The 16020-nt window shown below is 35.5% G+C and overlaps 1 protein-coding gene across 2 annotated transcripts in view; it reads left to right on the forward strand.

Annotated features, from left to right (window-relative positions):
* The window catches only part of EVI5 (ecotropic viral integration site 5), a 275206-nt gene that overhangs the window by 176156 nt on the left and 83030 nt on the right, over positions 1-16020 (forward strand). For both annotated transcript variants that reach the window (XM_030825042.1, XM_030825043.1), the window contains exons 17-18: positions 3389-3535; positions 5682-5777. In XM_030825042.1, coding sequence (XP_030680902.1) covers positions 3389-3535; positions 5682-5777 — 243 coding nt within the window. The remainder of the gene's footprint in view (positions 1-3388; positions 3536-5681; positions 5778-16020) is intronic.

Raw genomic sequence — 16020 nt, forward strand, 5'->3', positions numbered from 1 at the left:
TTCTTAAAATAAATTTACTTTTCTTTCTTGTATGATAGTTTAGCTCAGTATACTACTATAGGGTGAAGTTTCTTTTTTAAGCATTATGAATTTTTGCTCTTGAAATATCTGCTAGACATCTCATTACCCTTCCTTTATAGATCTCGGTTTTTCCCTTGATTTGCCTCTTTAGCATTCTAAGTTTTGTTACAGTATATCTTGGTGGGGATTTATTTGTTTTTATCCTGGTTGGAACTAGTTGTGTTTCCTAAATTGTAGGTTTATATCTTTTATTTCTTAAATTGTAAAAAATTCTCAACTATTACCATCTCTTAAACCATCATATCTCACTTTTTTTTTCTATTTTATCCTGCAGCCCCTATTAGGTATATTTTGGACCTTATTCTCTTTTCTGTGTCTAATGACCTCTTCTGGGACACTAGTTACTTCTTCAGTATAGCTAGTCTCCAATCTAACCCATTCATTGAATTCAGTGGCTGTATTTATAGAAATTTTCTTTGGTTATTTTTCTGATTTGCTTAATGTTTTTTTGATAGTGACTTGGTCTTTGCTTATGTTTTGGCATCTTCCTTTTGTCATTAATACTGTAATTTTAGACATAACCTATGTTGTGTGAAGTCCTATAATTTATTATCTCTAGAGTTCTTAAAATATATTTTTTCTGTCTGCTGTCTCTCACTCATGGTCAATTCTTGGGTTTTATGTGTATTATTTATCAAGCATGATGTTGAATTATGGTCTTGTATTCAGGGATGCAGGGAAGGGTTTTATCTGTGGAAATTATTTGCAGCTTATGTCAAAGATGGGTCCCTCTGAAGTGTAGTTATTTGTTTTAATGGTAGCAGGTAAGACAGTAAAAAGAGGCTGTGATACATTTTGAATATGGTACTAGGAAGTTTAGTTAATTTTGTAGACAGATTTATTTGTTGATTCAAAATGAGAAAGAGGCCAGGTGCAGTGACTCATGCCTGTGATCACAGGATTTTGGGAGACCAAGATAGGAGGATCACTTGAGCTCAGGAGTTCAAGACTGGCCTGAGCAACATAGCAGGACCTTGTCTCTACTAAAAATAAAAAAAATTATCTGGGCATGGTGGCACATGCCTGTGGTACCAGCTATTCAGGAGACCGAGGTGGGAGGATAGCTTGAGCCTGGGAGATTGAGGCTACAAGTGAGCTATGATTGTGCCTCTGCACTCTAGTCTGGGCAACAGAGCAAGCTCCTGTGAGACCCTATCTTAAAAAAAAAAAAAAAAAAGAGAGAGAGAGAGAATGAGAAAGACTAAGACTAGAGTATGTGTTACAGGAAGATAAGAAAAAGTAAAGATAAAGAATGTTCTAAGTGGTTGAAAGTTTTGGAGCTTACATCTATTAGATGATCTACATTTTTTCATTAAAACTGGAGGGGGGTCTTTTTCATAGGGCGAGGTAAAGTAGGTATAATAATGGCAACAACTGAACATTTATTAAGGATCTAAAATTTCCCAGGTGCAGTGGCTCATGCCTGTATCTCCCAGCACTTTGGGAGGCTGAGACGGGTGGATTACTTGAGGTTAGGAGTTCGAGACCAGCCTGGCCAACATGATGAAACCCTGTCTCTACTAAAAATACAAAAATTAGCTGGGCATGGTAGTGGGTGCCTGTAATCCCAGCTACTTGGGAGGCTGAGGCAGGAGAATCACTTGAACTCAGGAGGTGGAGGTTGCAGTGAGCCAAGGTCGTGCCACTGCACTCCAGCCTGGGCAACAAAGTGAGACTGTCTCAAAAAAATGAAATGACATGACATGATTGTGTGAGACTGCTTTCATAAACTTTTCTCCCATAATCTAATCTTCACAACGTAGCCTCAAAAGGCAAGTAGTACTATCTCTACTGAAATTTGGTAGGATTAAATAATTTGGCCAAGTTTTAAGAACTGTTAAATGAGAAGTTAGATTTTTACTTCTTTCTGTTATGAAAGTCCCTACTATTTCTTTCAGGCCTCTGATAGAATAATTTAGGGTTGAGAGAATTCAGGCTGGGTCATACCTGAGTGTGAAAACTACCTCATGTTAGTTCAAGGTCTATATGTTTTTTTAGCACATTCTGTAATTATAATACAATAAACAGCTAGCATTTATTGCTACATATTAGGCCCTGTTACACATATTATCTCATTTAATTCTGAAGACACCAAACTGAGAAACAGAAAGTATTTTATATGCATTTTTCAAATAAGGAAATAGAGACTCAGAGATACTAGCTTGTTTGCTTAATGGCCAAATTTTAAAACCAGGATTCAAAATCTGTGCTTATAAAAAGAGACTGTGCTAGACATTGAGAGCGTGTAGAAATACTCATATGCCGTATTGTGTGACATCAAGTTTACAGCCCAATAAATAGTGATGGTACCTTTTTTTTTCCCCTTTCTTTTTTTTTCTCTGAGACAGTCTTGTTGTCACCCAGGCTAGAGTGCAGTTGCGTGATCTCAGCTCACTGCAACCTCCGCCTCCTGGGTTCAAGTGATTCTTGTGCCTCAGCCTCCCAAGTAGCTGGGATTACAGACGTGCACCACCATGCCCGACTAATTTTTGTATTTTTAGTAGAGACAGGGATTCACCATTTTGGCCAAGTTGGTCCCAAACTCCTGGCCACAAGTGATCTGCCCACCTTGGTCTCCCAGAATGCTGGGATTACAGGCATGAGCCACTGAACTGGGCATGATGATACCTTTTGACTGGTTTGTGCTTTCTTTCTGGAACTGGAAAGAGGAATTAAACTCACCATTCCTGTATCTATCCACTTTGTACTCCCATTGCCAATCTTAGAAAGGAATACCTTCAGTTATGTATAAGCATTTTTATAGTTAACAGCTATTTTTTGTATAAATGGTATATTGAGCTATATTGAGAGTAATATTGACAGTATGCATTCCTTTGGATGACTTGATTTTATTTATTTATTTTTTACTTTTTTTTATTTTTTTTTTGAGACGGAGTCTCGCTCTGTCGCCCAGGCTGGAGTGCAGTGGCGCGATCTCGGCTCACTGCAGGCTCCACCTCCTGGGTTGACGCCATTCTCCTGCCTCAGCCTCCTGAGTAGCTGGGACTACAGGCGCCCGCCACCACGCCCGGCTAGTTTTTTGTGTGTGTTTTTAGTAGAGACGGGGTTTCACCATGTTAGCCAGGATGGTCTTGATCTCCTGACCTCGTGATCCGCCCCCCTCAGCCTTGAATGACTTGATTTTAAAGGCAGTTTTATCTTATTTTTTAATGTTGATTTGTTGAATAACACTGACCTATAACTAGTAATGTTTTTAATAATGTTGTGGTATAAAATGGATAGGTATTTTTTTAAAATTTTTAGGTCTTGTATCTATAGTCTGAGTATTTATATTTCTGATTATTAGAACCAGATCAATAGTAACCATCTTCGAAGAGCAGAACAAGAGGTGATTAGCCTACAGGAGAAAGTGCAGTATCTTTCTGCACAGAACAAAGGACTCCTTACTCAATTAAGTGAAGCAAAGCGCAAACAAGCAGAGATTGAATGCAAGGTAAATATGTCAACTAACTGATTTTGTTTTTTGTCAATATAATAATGCCTTTTTTTGTTTGTCTTATCGTGATTAGATTATCTTAAACACAAAACAAAAAAAGCTCGTCCTATTTTCTACTTTTCCTGAACTGTTTTGGTAGTTGCTTTCAGACCAGGTTAGCTCATCTTGCTTCTGGGGTGGATTTCAGTCAAGAAACATTTTCAGTCACTTCCTTGGTTAATTTAATTTCCTGGATTGGCATTTACTAGTATTTCTTTACAGTTTTTCTTTTGACTGGTAACCCTTTAAAACCAGAGCTTTTAATGGCTTGATCAAAAAAGATGGGTCATTTAGAGAGGTTAGGGCTCCTCTGCTTTGATTTGTATCTTATTAGTGGGCAGTTAACGTTGATAAATGTTTTCTGGATAGACTAGAGAGCAAAAGAAATGTGTATGTACCAGTGTGTTGGGGAAAATGGGTATATTACCCATTATTATTTTAATCAGTTATATACTTTTACTTTTTTGTGAGGTGTTTGGATTCAAAAAGCATCAGAAGTATTTAAATGCAAGTACATTCTTTCCTGAAATAAATTTACAGTATAGCAGTGGTGAGGGAGTGGGGGAAAGGCAGTGAGATGGAAGGAGAGGAGGGAGGGTTTGGTGTGTGTGTGTGTGTGTGTGTGTGTGTGTGTGTGAAATAACTAAAGAGTTGACTGTAGACTGGGAATTAGAATGGATTACTAAAGGCAAGTTATGGGATTTAAAAAAATAAACTAGGCATCCACCTTTCCATGGTGAAATAGTAGGAATGATGCCCTTTAAAGATTCCGGCCTTATTATTGTATAAGAAATGAGACTTTTGATGGCATATATAAAGCTGTAATTCCACCAGCTTATTCTGGTGTCATTAAAAACCAAGAGTGAAGCTTGAATGGTTTATCAGTGTCACTGAAATCCAGAGATGAAATTACATCCTTATAAATATGCATGGCTGTTAACAATGTATACTGACAGAAATCTGTAGGCAGTACTGAAATTCGTACTAAAAGCACAGTCACTTTTGAAGGATATGACTAAACTAATTTATAAATAAAATAATATTAAATGCGGTTGTATCAATCTGATTTGTCATACCAATAGCTGATTTTTTATGATGCTAAATTGTCTGTGTTGACATCTTATAGATAACTAAATTTAATCTTTTATTTATTATTGGTGTTAGTTTTCCTTAAACATATTTTGATAATGGTGTTACTAGATTTAATATTGCTCCTCAAATGCCTTAGTACCTGTTGAGCAAAGTAAGTGTTCTTTGGAAATAAATCTGAGGAACTTGCTGTTGAAAATAATAATTTTCTTTGAACTTGTCTAAGTAATGGGCTCAGATTTAGAATATTAGAGGATTTTATGAATATGGGATTTTATTTAATTTTTAATTGTTCATTAATACCTCTGTGAAGTATGTTACAGATGCAGACTCTGATATCTCCCTTTGTTTAAGCTGTGTGTTAATTATTCAATCTTTCGTGATGCCTTTTGCAGATTTTGAGAAGGACCAATGTATTGTTACCCTAGCACCTAGTACATTCCGATGAAATGTGTATATTTTACCCTGTTATGTTGGAATGATTCAGGAACAAAGTTAATTTTTCAAGAAAGCCAGTCCTTGAATTATATAAATCTGATTCATTTTCATTTAGTATTATAAGATTATAGCTTATGATTAATTTATAATTATTAAAGCTTTTTTATTTGTGTAAAATATGTGGATATTGTTTATAATATTAATGTTATCTTCCCTCTCAACTTAATTTGAATGTTCTCACTTAAAGTTGAAATATTAGAAGCCTGTGAACCCCAGTTTCAAAATGCAAAACACTCTAAAACCCTAGAGTTTTTTCATAAATTTCACACAAATTCTTTTGGAGGCGAAACTTAATTTGAATTGATATATGGCCATTTATAATTGTTATTTATTCCACTTAATGTGAACATTTATATCTCACTGCTTCATTGCATGCACTGAGCATATTGTTTCATTATGGATGCTGCCTTAGACCCTGCTGGATAATACTAATATATGGTTTATGCAACCTATTTTCTAAAATCTGAATTCCAAACACACCTGGTTTATTTTGTTTTGGTTTGGTTTACCACACTAGAATAAGGAAGAAGTGATGGCTGTGAGGCTCCGGGAAGCAGATAGCATAGCTGCTGTGGCTGAACTACGACAACACATTGCTGAGCTTGAAATCCAGGTACCATATGAAAATAATAAAGTACATGTAAAAATATAGTTTCTTCTATCCTGTTTGTCTGAACAGTAACTTACTCTTTATCCTCATGACTGTGATTCTTTTTTCAATAATCATTCATTTCCAACTTTATTTTTTTATTGTGGTAAAACAGACATAAAACTTACCATTTTAAAGTATACAGTTCTGCGGCATTAAGTGTATTTTACATTGTTGTGCAGCCATCACCACCATCCATGTCCAGAACTTTTTCATCCTCCCTAACTGAACCTCTTTGCCCATTAAACACTAACTTCCCATTCCCCCAGCAACTGGCAACCACCAGCAACTGGAAACCACCATTCTACTTTGTCTCTATGAATTTGACCACTCTGGCTACCTCGTATAAGTGGAATCATACAATACAGTCATATACTGCATAAGGACATTTCAGTAACGGACAGCATATATGGTGATGGTCCCATAGGATGATAATGAAGCTGAAAAATTCCTTTTGCCTAGTAACTGTAGCCATCATTATGTTATAGTACAACACATTACTCGAGTGTTTGTGATGAGGCTGGTATAAACAAACCCACTGCACTGCCACTCATAAAAGTGTAGCACATATAGTTGTGTATAGCACATAATACTTGATAATAAATGACTATGTTACTGGTTCATATGTTTACTATTTGTTGTTTTGCTGTACTAATATTGCTATTTTAGAGTCTAATTCTACTTAGACAAAAAAAGAGTTAACCCTAAGACAGTCTCAGATCCTTCAGGAGGTTTTCCAGAAGGCATTGTTTTCATAGGAGATGACAGCTTCATGTGTGTTATTGTCCCTGAAGACCTTCCAGTGGGACAAGATGTGGAGGTTGAAGATAGTGATATTGGCGGTGCTGACCCCGTGTAGGCCTAAGCTAATATCTTAGTTTTTAACACAAATGTTTTAATTTTTTTTTTTTTTTTTGAGACAGGATCTCACTCTGTTGCCCAGGCTGGAGTTTAGTGGCACAGTCATAGCTCACTGCAGACTCCAACTCCTGGCTCAAGCAGTCCTCATCAGCTTCCCCAGTACCTGGGACTACAGGCACACATGACCACACCCAGCTTATTTATTTATTTATTTATTTAGTAGCAATGAGGTCTCACTTTGTTGGCCAGGCTGGTTTTGAACTCCTGGGCTGAAGTGATCCGCCCACCTCTGCCTCCCATAGTGCTGGGATTACAAGCGTGAGCCACTGCGCCCAGCCTTAATTTTTTTTTAACTTAAAAAATTTTTTTGTTCATCAGGTGCAGTGACTCATGCCTGTAATCTCAGCACTTTGGAAGGCTGAGGCAGGCAGATCACTTGAGCCCAAGAGTTTGAAACCAACCTGACCAACAAAGTGAGACTCCCTCTCTACAAAAAATACAAAATAAAAGTAGTTGGACCTGGTTGTGCACCTATAGTCCCAGTCCCGGTTACTCAGGAGGCTGAGGTGGGTGGGTTGCCTGAGCCTGGGAGGTCAAGGCTGCAGTAAGCCATGATCACACCACTGCACTCCAGCCTGGGCCACAGAGTAAGACCCTGTTTCAAAAAATATATTTATTAAAAATTAAAATTAAAAATAGAAAAAAGCTTATAGAATAAAGATATAAAAAAGAAAATATTTTATACACCTGTACAATATGTTTGCTAAGCTAAATGTTATAAAAGAGTCAAGAAGTTTAAAAAATTGAAAGTTTATAAATAAAGTTACAGTAAGTTAAAGTTAATTTATTATTGAAAGAAAAACCATTTTTTATAATGTTATAGTATATGTACAAATTTTCTTCATTTTTAAGGCTGAATAATATTCCATTGTATGTATACACCACATTTTTATCTATTCATTCATTGATGGACATTTAGGGTGCTTCCATGTTTCAGCTATTGTGAATAATGCTGCTATGAACACAGGTGTACAAATTTCTGTTCAGATCCCTGCTTTTATTTCTTTTGGGTACATAGAAGTGGAATTGCTGTATCATATAGTAATTGTTTAATTTTTTTAAGAAATTGCCATACCATTTTCCACAGAACCTACACCATTTTACATTTCTACCAGCAACACATGAGGATTTCATTTTTTCCACATTCGCACCAACACTTGTTAATTTTCTGTCGTTGTTGTTTCCTAATGGGTATGAACTCATTGTGGTTTTGATTTGCATTTCCCTAATGATGAGCTATGTTGGGTACACTTTCATGTGCTTATTTCGCATTTATGTATCTTCTTTGGAGAAATGGTTATTCAGGTCCTTTGCTTAATTGAACCAGGTTGTTTTTGTTTTTGTTGTTGAGTTATAGGAGTTATTTATATATTCTCAATATCACTTTTTTATCATATATATGGTTTGCAAATATTTTCTCCCATTACGTTTGTTGCCTTTTCTCTGTTGATAGTGTTTTTATCACAAAAGTTTTTAATTTTGCTGAATCAACTTACCTGGATTTTTGTTTGTTTGTTTGTTTGTTTGGTGTTGTTGACTGTGCTCCAAGTCCTTTTTTTAGTGAAAATTTATCACATTTCTGTATTATCAAAACTATCTTCAAAAGAAAATTCAAAGCTTTAAAAATAAATATGTTTTTACAGGGCACAGTAGCTCACGCCTGTAATCCCAGTGCTTTGAGAAGCCAAGGTCAGGGGATTGCTGGAGGCCAGGAGTTCAAGACCAGCCTGGGCAATAGAGTAAGACCCTGTCTCTACAAAACAATTTTTAAAAATTAGCTGGGGGCATGATAGTACACCCCTATAGCCCTTGCTACTTGGAAGGCTAAGGTGGAATGATCCCTTGAGGCCAGAAGCAGGAGTTCCACATTACAAGGAGCTATGATCAAGCCACTGCACTCCAATCTGAGTGACAGAGTGAGACCTTGTCTCCAAAAAATTTTTTTTAATAAAAATAAATGTGTTTTGTCACTTCTTATGCCTTACTTCTTCTTGTATAATATGATAAAAGTAGTAAGTTTTCCCTATGGATAAAATACTATGTTTAAAATCTTACGTCTTTCAAAGTTTTTAATTACATTGTACTCCAAGTCACAATAGTCTTTGCTGTAACATCTAGAATTTTCTTCCCAACTGAAATTTCCTTTTGTCCTTAAATTTCAATTTAAAATGTAATTAATTTCCAAACTTACATATTATATTATAACCTCATCTTTTAATCTGAATCAAAAGTAACCACAACACATTATGATTTGTATGTTTATAAAAAGGTATCCTTTATGTTCTGCTGGTAGTAGTCCCCATAAAGTGCACATATTCAGGAAAACCTCAAACATGAACCAACTGCATAATATATTTGTAATTAGTTGTTTAAATCATGCTATCATATGTGATTTCAGCATTAGTCTGTACTTTTCTAATATCAAGAAAATCCTAAGAATCTGCCACATTTCTATACATCTTAATCACAAAATAGTAAAATTTAAATCACTCTTTGTTGATTCTGAAATATTTATTAAAATGAAGAACCTGGTATGCAGGATTTTTGTTTAAAATGAAATGTGTTACATTATTTTTGAAAAATAGAAAATTCATGGAATTTTTTTTAACATCTTCCGATCCTTTACTCCTAACCCTGCGTCTAGCCCCTGGTAACCACCATTCTACTCTGTACTTTTGAGTTCAACTTTTTGTATCCCACATGTGAGATCACATAGTGTTTTTGTTTCTGAGCCTAGCTTATTTCACTTAATGTTCTCCAGGCTCATTCATGTTGTTGTGAATGACAGAATTTCCTTCCTTTTTAAGATTGAATATATTCCACTGGGTATATGTATACCACTTTTTCTTTATTCATTCATCCACTGATGGACATTTAGGTTGGTTGCATGTCTTGGCTATTGTGAATAATGCAGTGAACACGGGAGTGCAGATATCTTTTCAACATACTGATTTCATTTCCTTTGGATATATACCCAGTGGTGGAATTGTTAGATCATATCATTTGTTTTTAATTTTTTGAGGATTTACATTTCTACCCACAGTGTGTAAGAGTTCCCTTTTCACCACATCCTCTCCAGCACTTGCTATCTTTCATCTTTTTGATAATGGCCATTCTAACAGGTGTGAGGTGATAGAATTGTTACTGTTATTATAGTAGGGGTATATTATCATCACTGGCTCTTGATAAAGTGGTCACTGGAATCCTAATTGCCAAATTTGTTGCTATTTTTTCGGTATTTGCCTGCTTGTGCTTATTGCATTTGTTGTTGACCATTTTGTCCTCCTTGCATTCTCACCTTCCCTAACTTTGCTACCACCACTTACTTTTGACTCTTTTTTCTTGTTTAACTGTTGTTTACAGTCATCTTTATCAGTTGTGGATATGTGTATTCCTCTGAAATCCAAGGTTTTGGCTTTTACAAACTATACCCAAATGAAGGGTCTCACTTAAATGGCTTCAGGAACCATCTTTACCAGGGTTCCCCAACCCCCAGGCCACAGACAGGTATCAGTCCATGGCCTGTTAGGAACCGGGCCGCACAGCAGGAGGTGAGCAGGCAGCCAGCAGCATACTGCCTGAGCTCCGCCTCCTGTCAGATCAGTGGCGTCATTAGATTGCCACAGGAGCACGAATCCTATTGTGAACTGCACATGCAAGGGGTGTTGGTTGCACTCTGCTTATGAGAGAATCTAATGCCTGATGATCTGAGGTGGAACAGTTCATCCTGAAACCATTCTCCCACCCTCTCTATGGAAAAATTATCTTCTACAAAATCTGTCCCTAGTACCAAAAAGGTTGGGGACCACTAATTGTTGCAACAGTGAATCATAATTTAGCTCCAGCCCCAGGCTGTTTCCCCTTACCAATAATTTTCTAAATGGTTTAATAATTTAAAAATTATGAAACATGATGTACAGAGAAGTTAATAAAACAAAGTTACATTGTATGTGTAAAAATATTATACATAAAACTTCTAACCAAGGTTAAGACAAACAAAGTTGCCTGTACTCAAGAAGTCTATTCAGTCACACCCTGTTCCCTATCCTGACTTTTATGACTATCACTGTTTTGCCTTTCCTTATGATTGTGTCATCTTCCTATACATTTCTGATCTATACAGTTTAGTTTTCCCAGCTTCTCAGTTTTGCATAGAGTCATATGGAATATTTTGTGTCGTCTTGTTCAACATTATTTTTGTAAAAATCATTTTATTATTGTACATATTTCATTTTTAAAAATATATCACAATGTATTTATCCATTTTACTATTAGTGGATGTTTGGGAATTTCCAGGTTGGGAGTGTTACAAATAATGTGATTATGAGCACTCATACATTACATTGATCACATGTGCACAAGTTTCTCTAGCATGTATACCAAAGTGTGAAATTGCTGCATTGTAAAGCATGCAAATCTTCAACTTTATTTTCCAAATCGCTTGTAGTAGTTTAAACTCCCAACAGCTGCATGTGAAAGTTCTTGTTATTCCACACCCTTCCAGTACTTGGTGGTATCACATGATTTAATTTTTGCCAATCTGGTGATACTTCACTGTGTTTTTCGTTTACATTTTCTTGATTACTAAGGATGTTGGCCATTTTGGATTTCCATTTTTGTAAAGTGCCGTTAAAGTCTTGTTTATATTTTTCTATTAGGTTGTCTTTTTCTTATGGATATGGAGTTTCTATTAGGTTGTCTTTTTCTTATGGATATGGAGTTATTTATATATTGATGTTATATGTTGCAAACAGCTACTACCACTCTGTAACTTGTCCTCTGTTGTTTTTTTTCCTTTATTGTGTCTTTTGATGAGTAGACCAGTAGTTTTAATGGGCACTGAACCATTCTACCTGGAAACGGTACAGAAACTTTGAATTTAACATGTTTAAAATCAGACGTGTTACAACATGTTTTCCTTATTTTATATTTCAACTCTTGATTAAAGGATCATCTCTTACAAAAATCAGCCAGGCGTGGTGGCAGACACCTGTAATCCCAGCTACCTGGGAGGCTGACGCAGGAGAATCGCTTGAACCCAGGAGGTAGAGGTTGTAGTGAGCCGAGATCACGCCACTGCACCCCAGCCTGGGTGACAGAACGAGACTCCATCTCAAAAAAACAAACAAAAAAATGGAAACAAAATAAAGGATCGCCTCTTATTAAATTATTCAACCTACTAGTAATCTCACTTACTCTTTCTTACCCTCTAGCATATATACCAAGGGTGTATATGTAAGGTATGCAAATTCTCAGTTTTAGCAGGTAACATTATTTCACAAAGTGCTTGTGCTAGTTTTCTTTCCCACCAACATGTTACCTATTGTAGATTAGCCTTCAGATGATTCTCAATAAGAGTTCATACAGGTTAAAGTGTATCGCCCAACTCTTCAATCTTTCAAAACAGAAAAGTGTTAAGTAAGTGTAAAACTAAATAAAAGGTAATTTGAGTCATTTTTCAAACTTTTTTGAGTCTTTAATAACATTTCTCTTCTCTCTACCGCTCCGTTAGTTCATCTGTTTACCCCTTACATGAACTGTTGTAACCTCCCATCCAGTTTCCTTTTCTCCAGCTTCAGCTCTTCTACAAATTACAAAAGCTGTCTCTCTAAAACATAGAAATTTCATTGACTACCTTTTAAATACCAAATCATATCGAAACTCCTTAGCATAAAATCCTTTTTATTATTGCCCAAACTGAATTTGTAGCTTCATCTCTCACCATTATCTCCCTATCCTCATCCCCCACACATACATGCTGTATTCTACCCACTGTGAATTATCCTATTCCTGCACCTATCACATTCTTTCAGAATTCTGTGCCATTCTGCATGTTGCTGTATCTTCCTAAATTGCTGTATTTTTCTGAACTTCCTACTCCTCTACTTTTGAAGTATTTCTGTTTCTTTTTCAGGTCTTAAGACTGAGTGCTTTTTTGGCTAACTTGCTGTTAATTTGCTTAGTAAATGAGTTTTCAGTAGATGTCTTAAGGTTTCAATATTTAATTATGTGTATATATCTATATAAATATAAATATATAGAGGTATATTTTTAATGCAGATTAAGATTCATAAATAGATCTTTCATTAAAACCTGAAACTTTTTTCAGTTATCAAAGTAATATATTTTAGGTTATTTTCTTAGTCATGGAAATATCTTAGATCATATTCACGTTCCACTAGGGGGAGAACTCAACTTAGTCTAAGATTTTTGTACTTCAGTTGTCTTCAGATTAACTCTTCCAATTACTGGTACTCTCTTGTGAGTAAAATTTTTTTGCACAAACCGGATTCTCTCAAACTCTTCTTTTAATAAATTATATTACTATTTAATCTGTTACTCATATAATGAAAGCCTACTTTTAATGTAGTTATGAAAATTGTACTTTTGTAAACATTTAGATGAGAAAAAATGCATGAAGAAATACTCATTTTTATAAATACTATAACATTGTAATATATACTTACATATAGATATATAGTATATTTATATACATACTATGTAGTATATAGATACAGGTAGACTGAAATTTATTAAATTTATTTTCAAAGATTATTCAGTCTACTTAGAACTTTTAGGTCTAATTTAAGATTTATCATCTACTGCCATGTTGTTATTCTGACATAACTACATCTGTAATCTAGTTATATTGTTTATAATAATGCCTCCTCCACCACCCTGTCTTTGTTGGAGCTGTTTTGTATTTGCGTCTTACAGTGAACTTAACCATTTTTAAATGTAGCATCTTTCAAATTTTAGACATTTTCCTAGAACTGTTTTTAAAAGTTACTATTACCTAGTTTTCTTCTCTAAATGAATGACACTTATTGGTGGGTTTTTTTGCTATAAAATTATTACACTGTTCTGTTATAATGCTCAGTTGGGAACAGATTATACAACCTGTAAAATTAAGGAGTTGAACTCTAAGGTTCTATCACATATAAAACAATATTATACCATGTATAGCATGTAAATATTTTTTGACAATTCTGAGTTACCATGAATTTTAATTACTATGTACTCATCTCACTTTATTAATACCTCTATGACTTTCTCTTTGGCCAAATTTTTACCTTAAATAACATTCCTATTCTAGTTACTAGACTCTTATGTTACTTTATTTTTTCTTCATAACAGTTATTACTTTTTTCATAAATTATACATTTTTTTTATTTTAGATGTGGGGGTACATGTGAAGGTTTGTAGATAAACACATGTCATGGGGCTTTATTGTACATACTATTACATCACCCAGGTATTAAGTTCAGTATCCAATAGTTATCTTTTCTGCTCCTCTCCCTCCTCCCACCCTTCCCCCCAACATATTTTTATTTTTAATTTTCCACATTCCCCACTAGAGCATAAGCTCCATGGGAGTGCAAGAGTGGAATTTTTGTCTGTCTTATTCATTACTGTATTCTCTTTTGGGCAGTGGTGGGGGAAACAAGGTCTCAAGATCACGCCACTACACCCCAGCCTGGGTGACAGAACGAGACTCCATCTCAAAAAAAAAAGGTCTCACTTTGTTGGTCAGACCAGAGTGCAGTGTCACTGCAGCCTTGACCTACTGGGCTCAAGCAATCCCCCCACCACAGCCTCCCAAGTACCTGGGACTACAGGAGCACACCACCACACCTGGCTAATTTTTGTATTTTTTTGTAGAGATGGAGTTTGGCTGTGTTGCCCAGGCTGATCTCCAACTCCTGAGCTCAAGCGATCTGCCCACCTGGGCCTCCCAAAGTGCTGGGACTACAGGTGTGAGCCACTGCACACAGCCTCATTGCTATATTGGGTGCTTACTATATAATGCCTGGTATATAACCATCATTCAGTAGATATTTGTATTTGACCAAATTTGACCAGTAGATATTTGAATTTTGACAATAATTCATTCATCTTCTGATGTTGTTTCTAAAATAAATGATTTTTAATGTATGCAGTTGTCACTATATTCACACATGTATCAACTTGTATACGTTCTTTTATTATTAGGTCACTACCAGTTAGGAAGGAGAAAATGCATTCAGCCTCTGTCCAAATGTATTTACCATTACAGAGTAGGAGTGACTCAGCCCAGGTCCCTTCTTTGAAATGTTTTTGAATAGAATTTAAACCTCTGAAAATTAATGTATATTTATTGTTGGTATTAATGACTGTAATAACATGCGAGAAGATGCCAACTATTATCAGAATTTTTTTTGCTATCCTCACATATGCTTTAGAACCCAGTTTTCTGTTTGAATGTCTCAGTCTAGTAGCCTGCAAAAATAAATATGACATATCTTAATCAGAATAAAGAGCTTCAAGAAATTTAGTTATGAAGAACAAGAGGATTTTAAAATCCTGAATGTCTCTGTGGTCCTAACTTTTTGTCTTTTTGTTTTCTTCTAATTGCTAGAGATTCTGTATTGGTTAAAAGAATGGATTTTTGAGTCCAACCTCTTATTAGCCTCTTATCTTTGACAAGTTTTTTTAATGTATTTGTTGGTTCACTCATTCAAAACTGAGAATTCTAAAGCTATCTGCCTTATAGTTGTTGGGATCAAATGAGAAAGCTCATGTAAAGTGTTCTTTCTTGCCTACATAATATCCAGAAAAACAGCTCGTAGACCTTATGTAAAAAGTCACATTCGATATTGTAGAGTCCCCAAAATTACAACCAATCTAGAAAGTTCTGAAACTCTTTGGGTTTCCTTAAAGATAGTCTTTAACAACCTCAGATACTAAATATATATCCCTTTCCAAAAATTATATAAAGCCTGAAATTAAGAATTATCTTGGGGCCAGGTGTAGTGGCTCACACCTGTAATCCCAGCACTTTGGGAGGCTGAGGCAGGCTGATCACTTGAGGTCAAGAGTTCAAGAATTATCTTGGCTTTTTGTTTTTTCTGTAATATATACTTAAGTAAGATTCTTTCTGTCCACCATGAAACCCTATTTAGTTACACTTCATTTTTTGTGTATTTCCTGTATTTGGAAATATAGAGCTTATTACCTAACAACTTTAATTATTCCAGGATACTAATAATAAGAGTAATAATAGCTGGCATTACTGAACACTTAGTATATACCAGGCAGTGTTCTAAGCCATTTGAGGATGTTCATGTATTTAATCCTCACAAAATCCTAGGAGATACTGGTTTTGGGGTTTTTTGTTATTGTTGTTTTCAAGACAGAGTCTCACTTCATCGTCCAAGCTGTAATGCAGTTGCTCAGTCATGGTTCACTGCAACCTCGACCTCCCAGGCTCAAGAGATCCTCCCACCTCAGCCTCCAACTAGGTGGG

This window comes from Nomascus leucogenys, chromosome 12 (genome assembly GCF_006542625.1).
Source record: "Nomascus leucogenys isolate Asia chromosome 12, Asia_NLE_v1, whole genome shotgun sequence".
NCBI lineage: Eukaryota > Metazoa > Chordata > Mammalia > Primates > Hylobatidae > Nomascus > Nomascus leucogenys.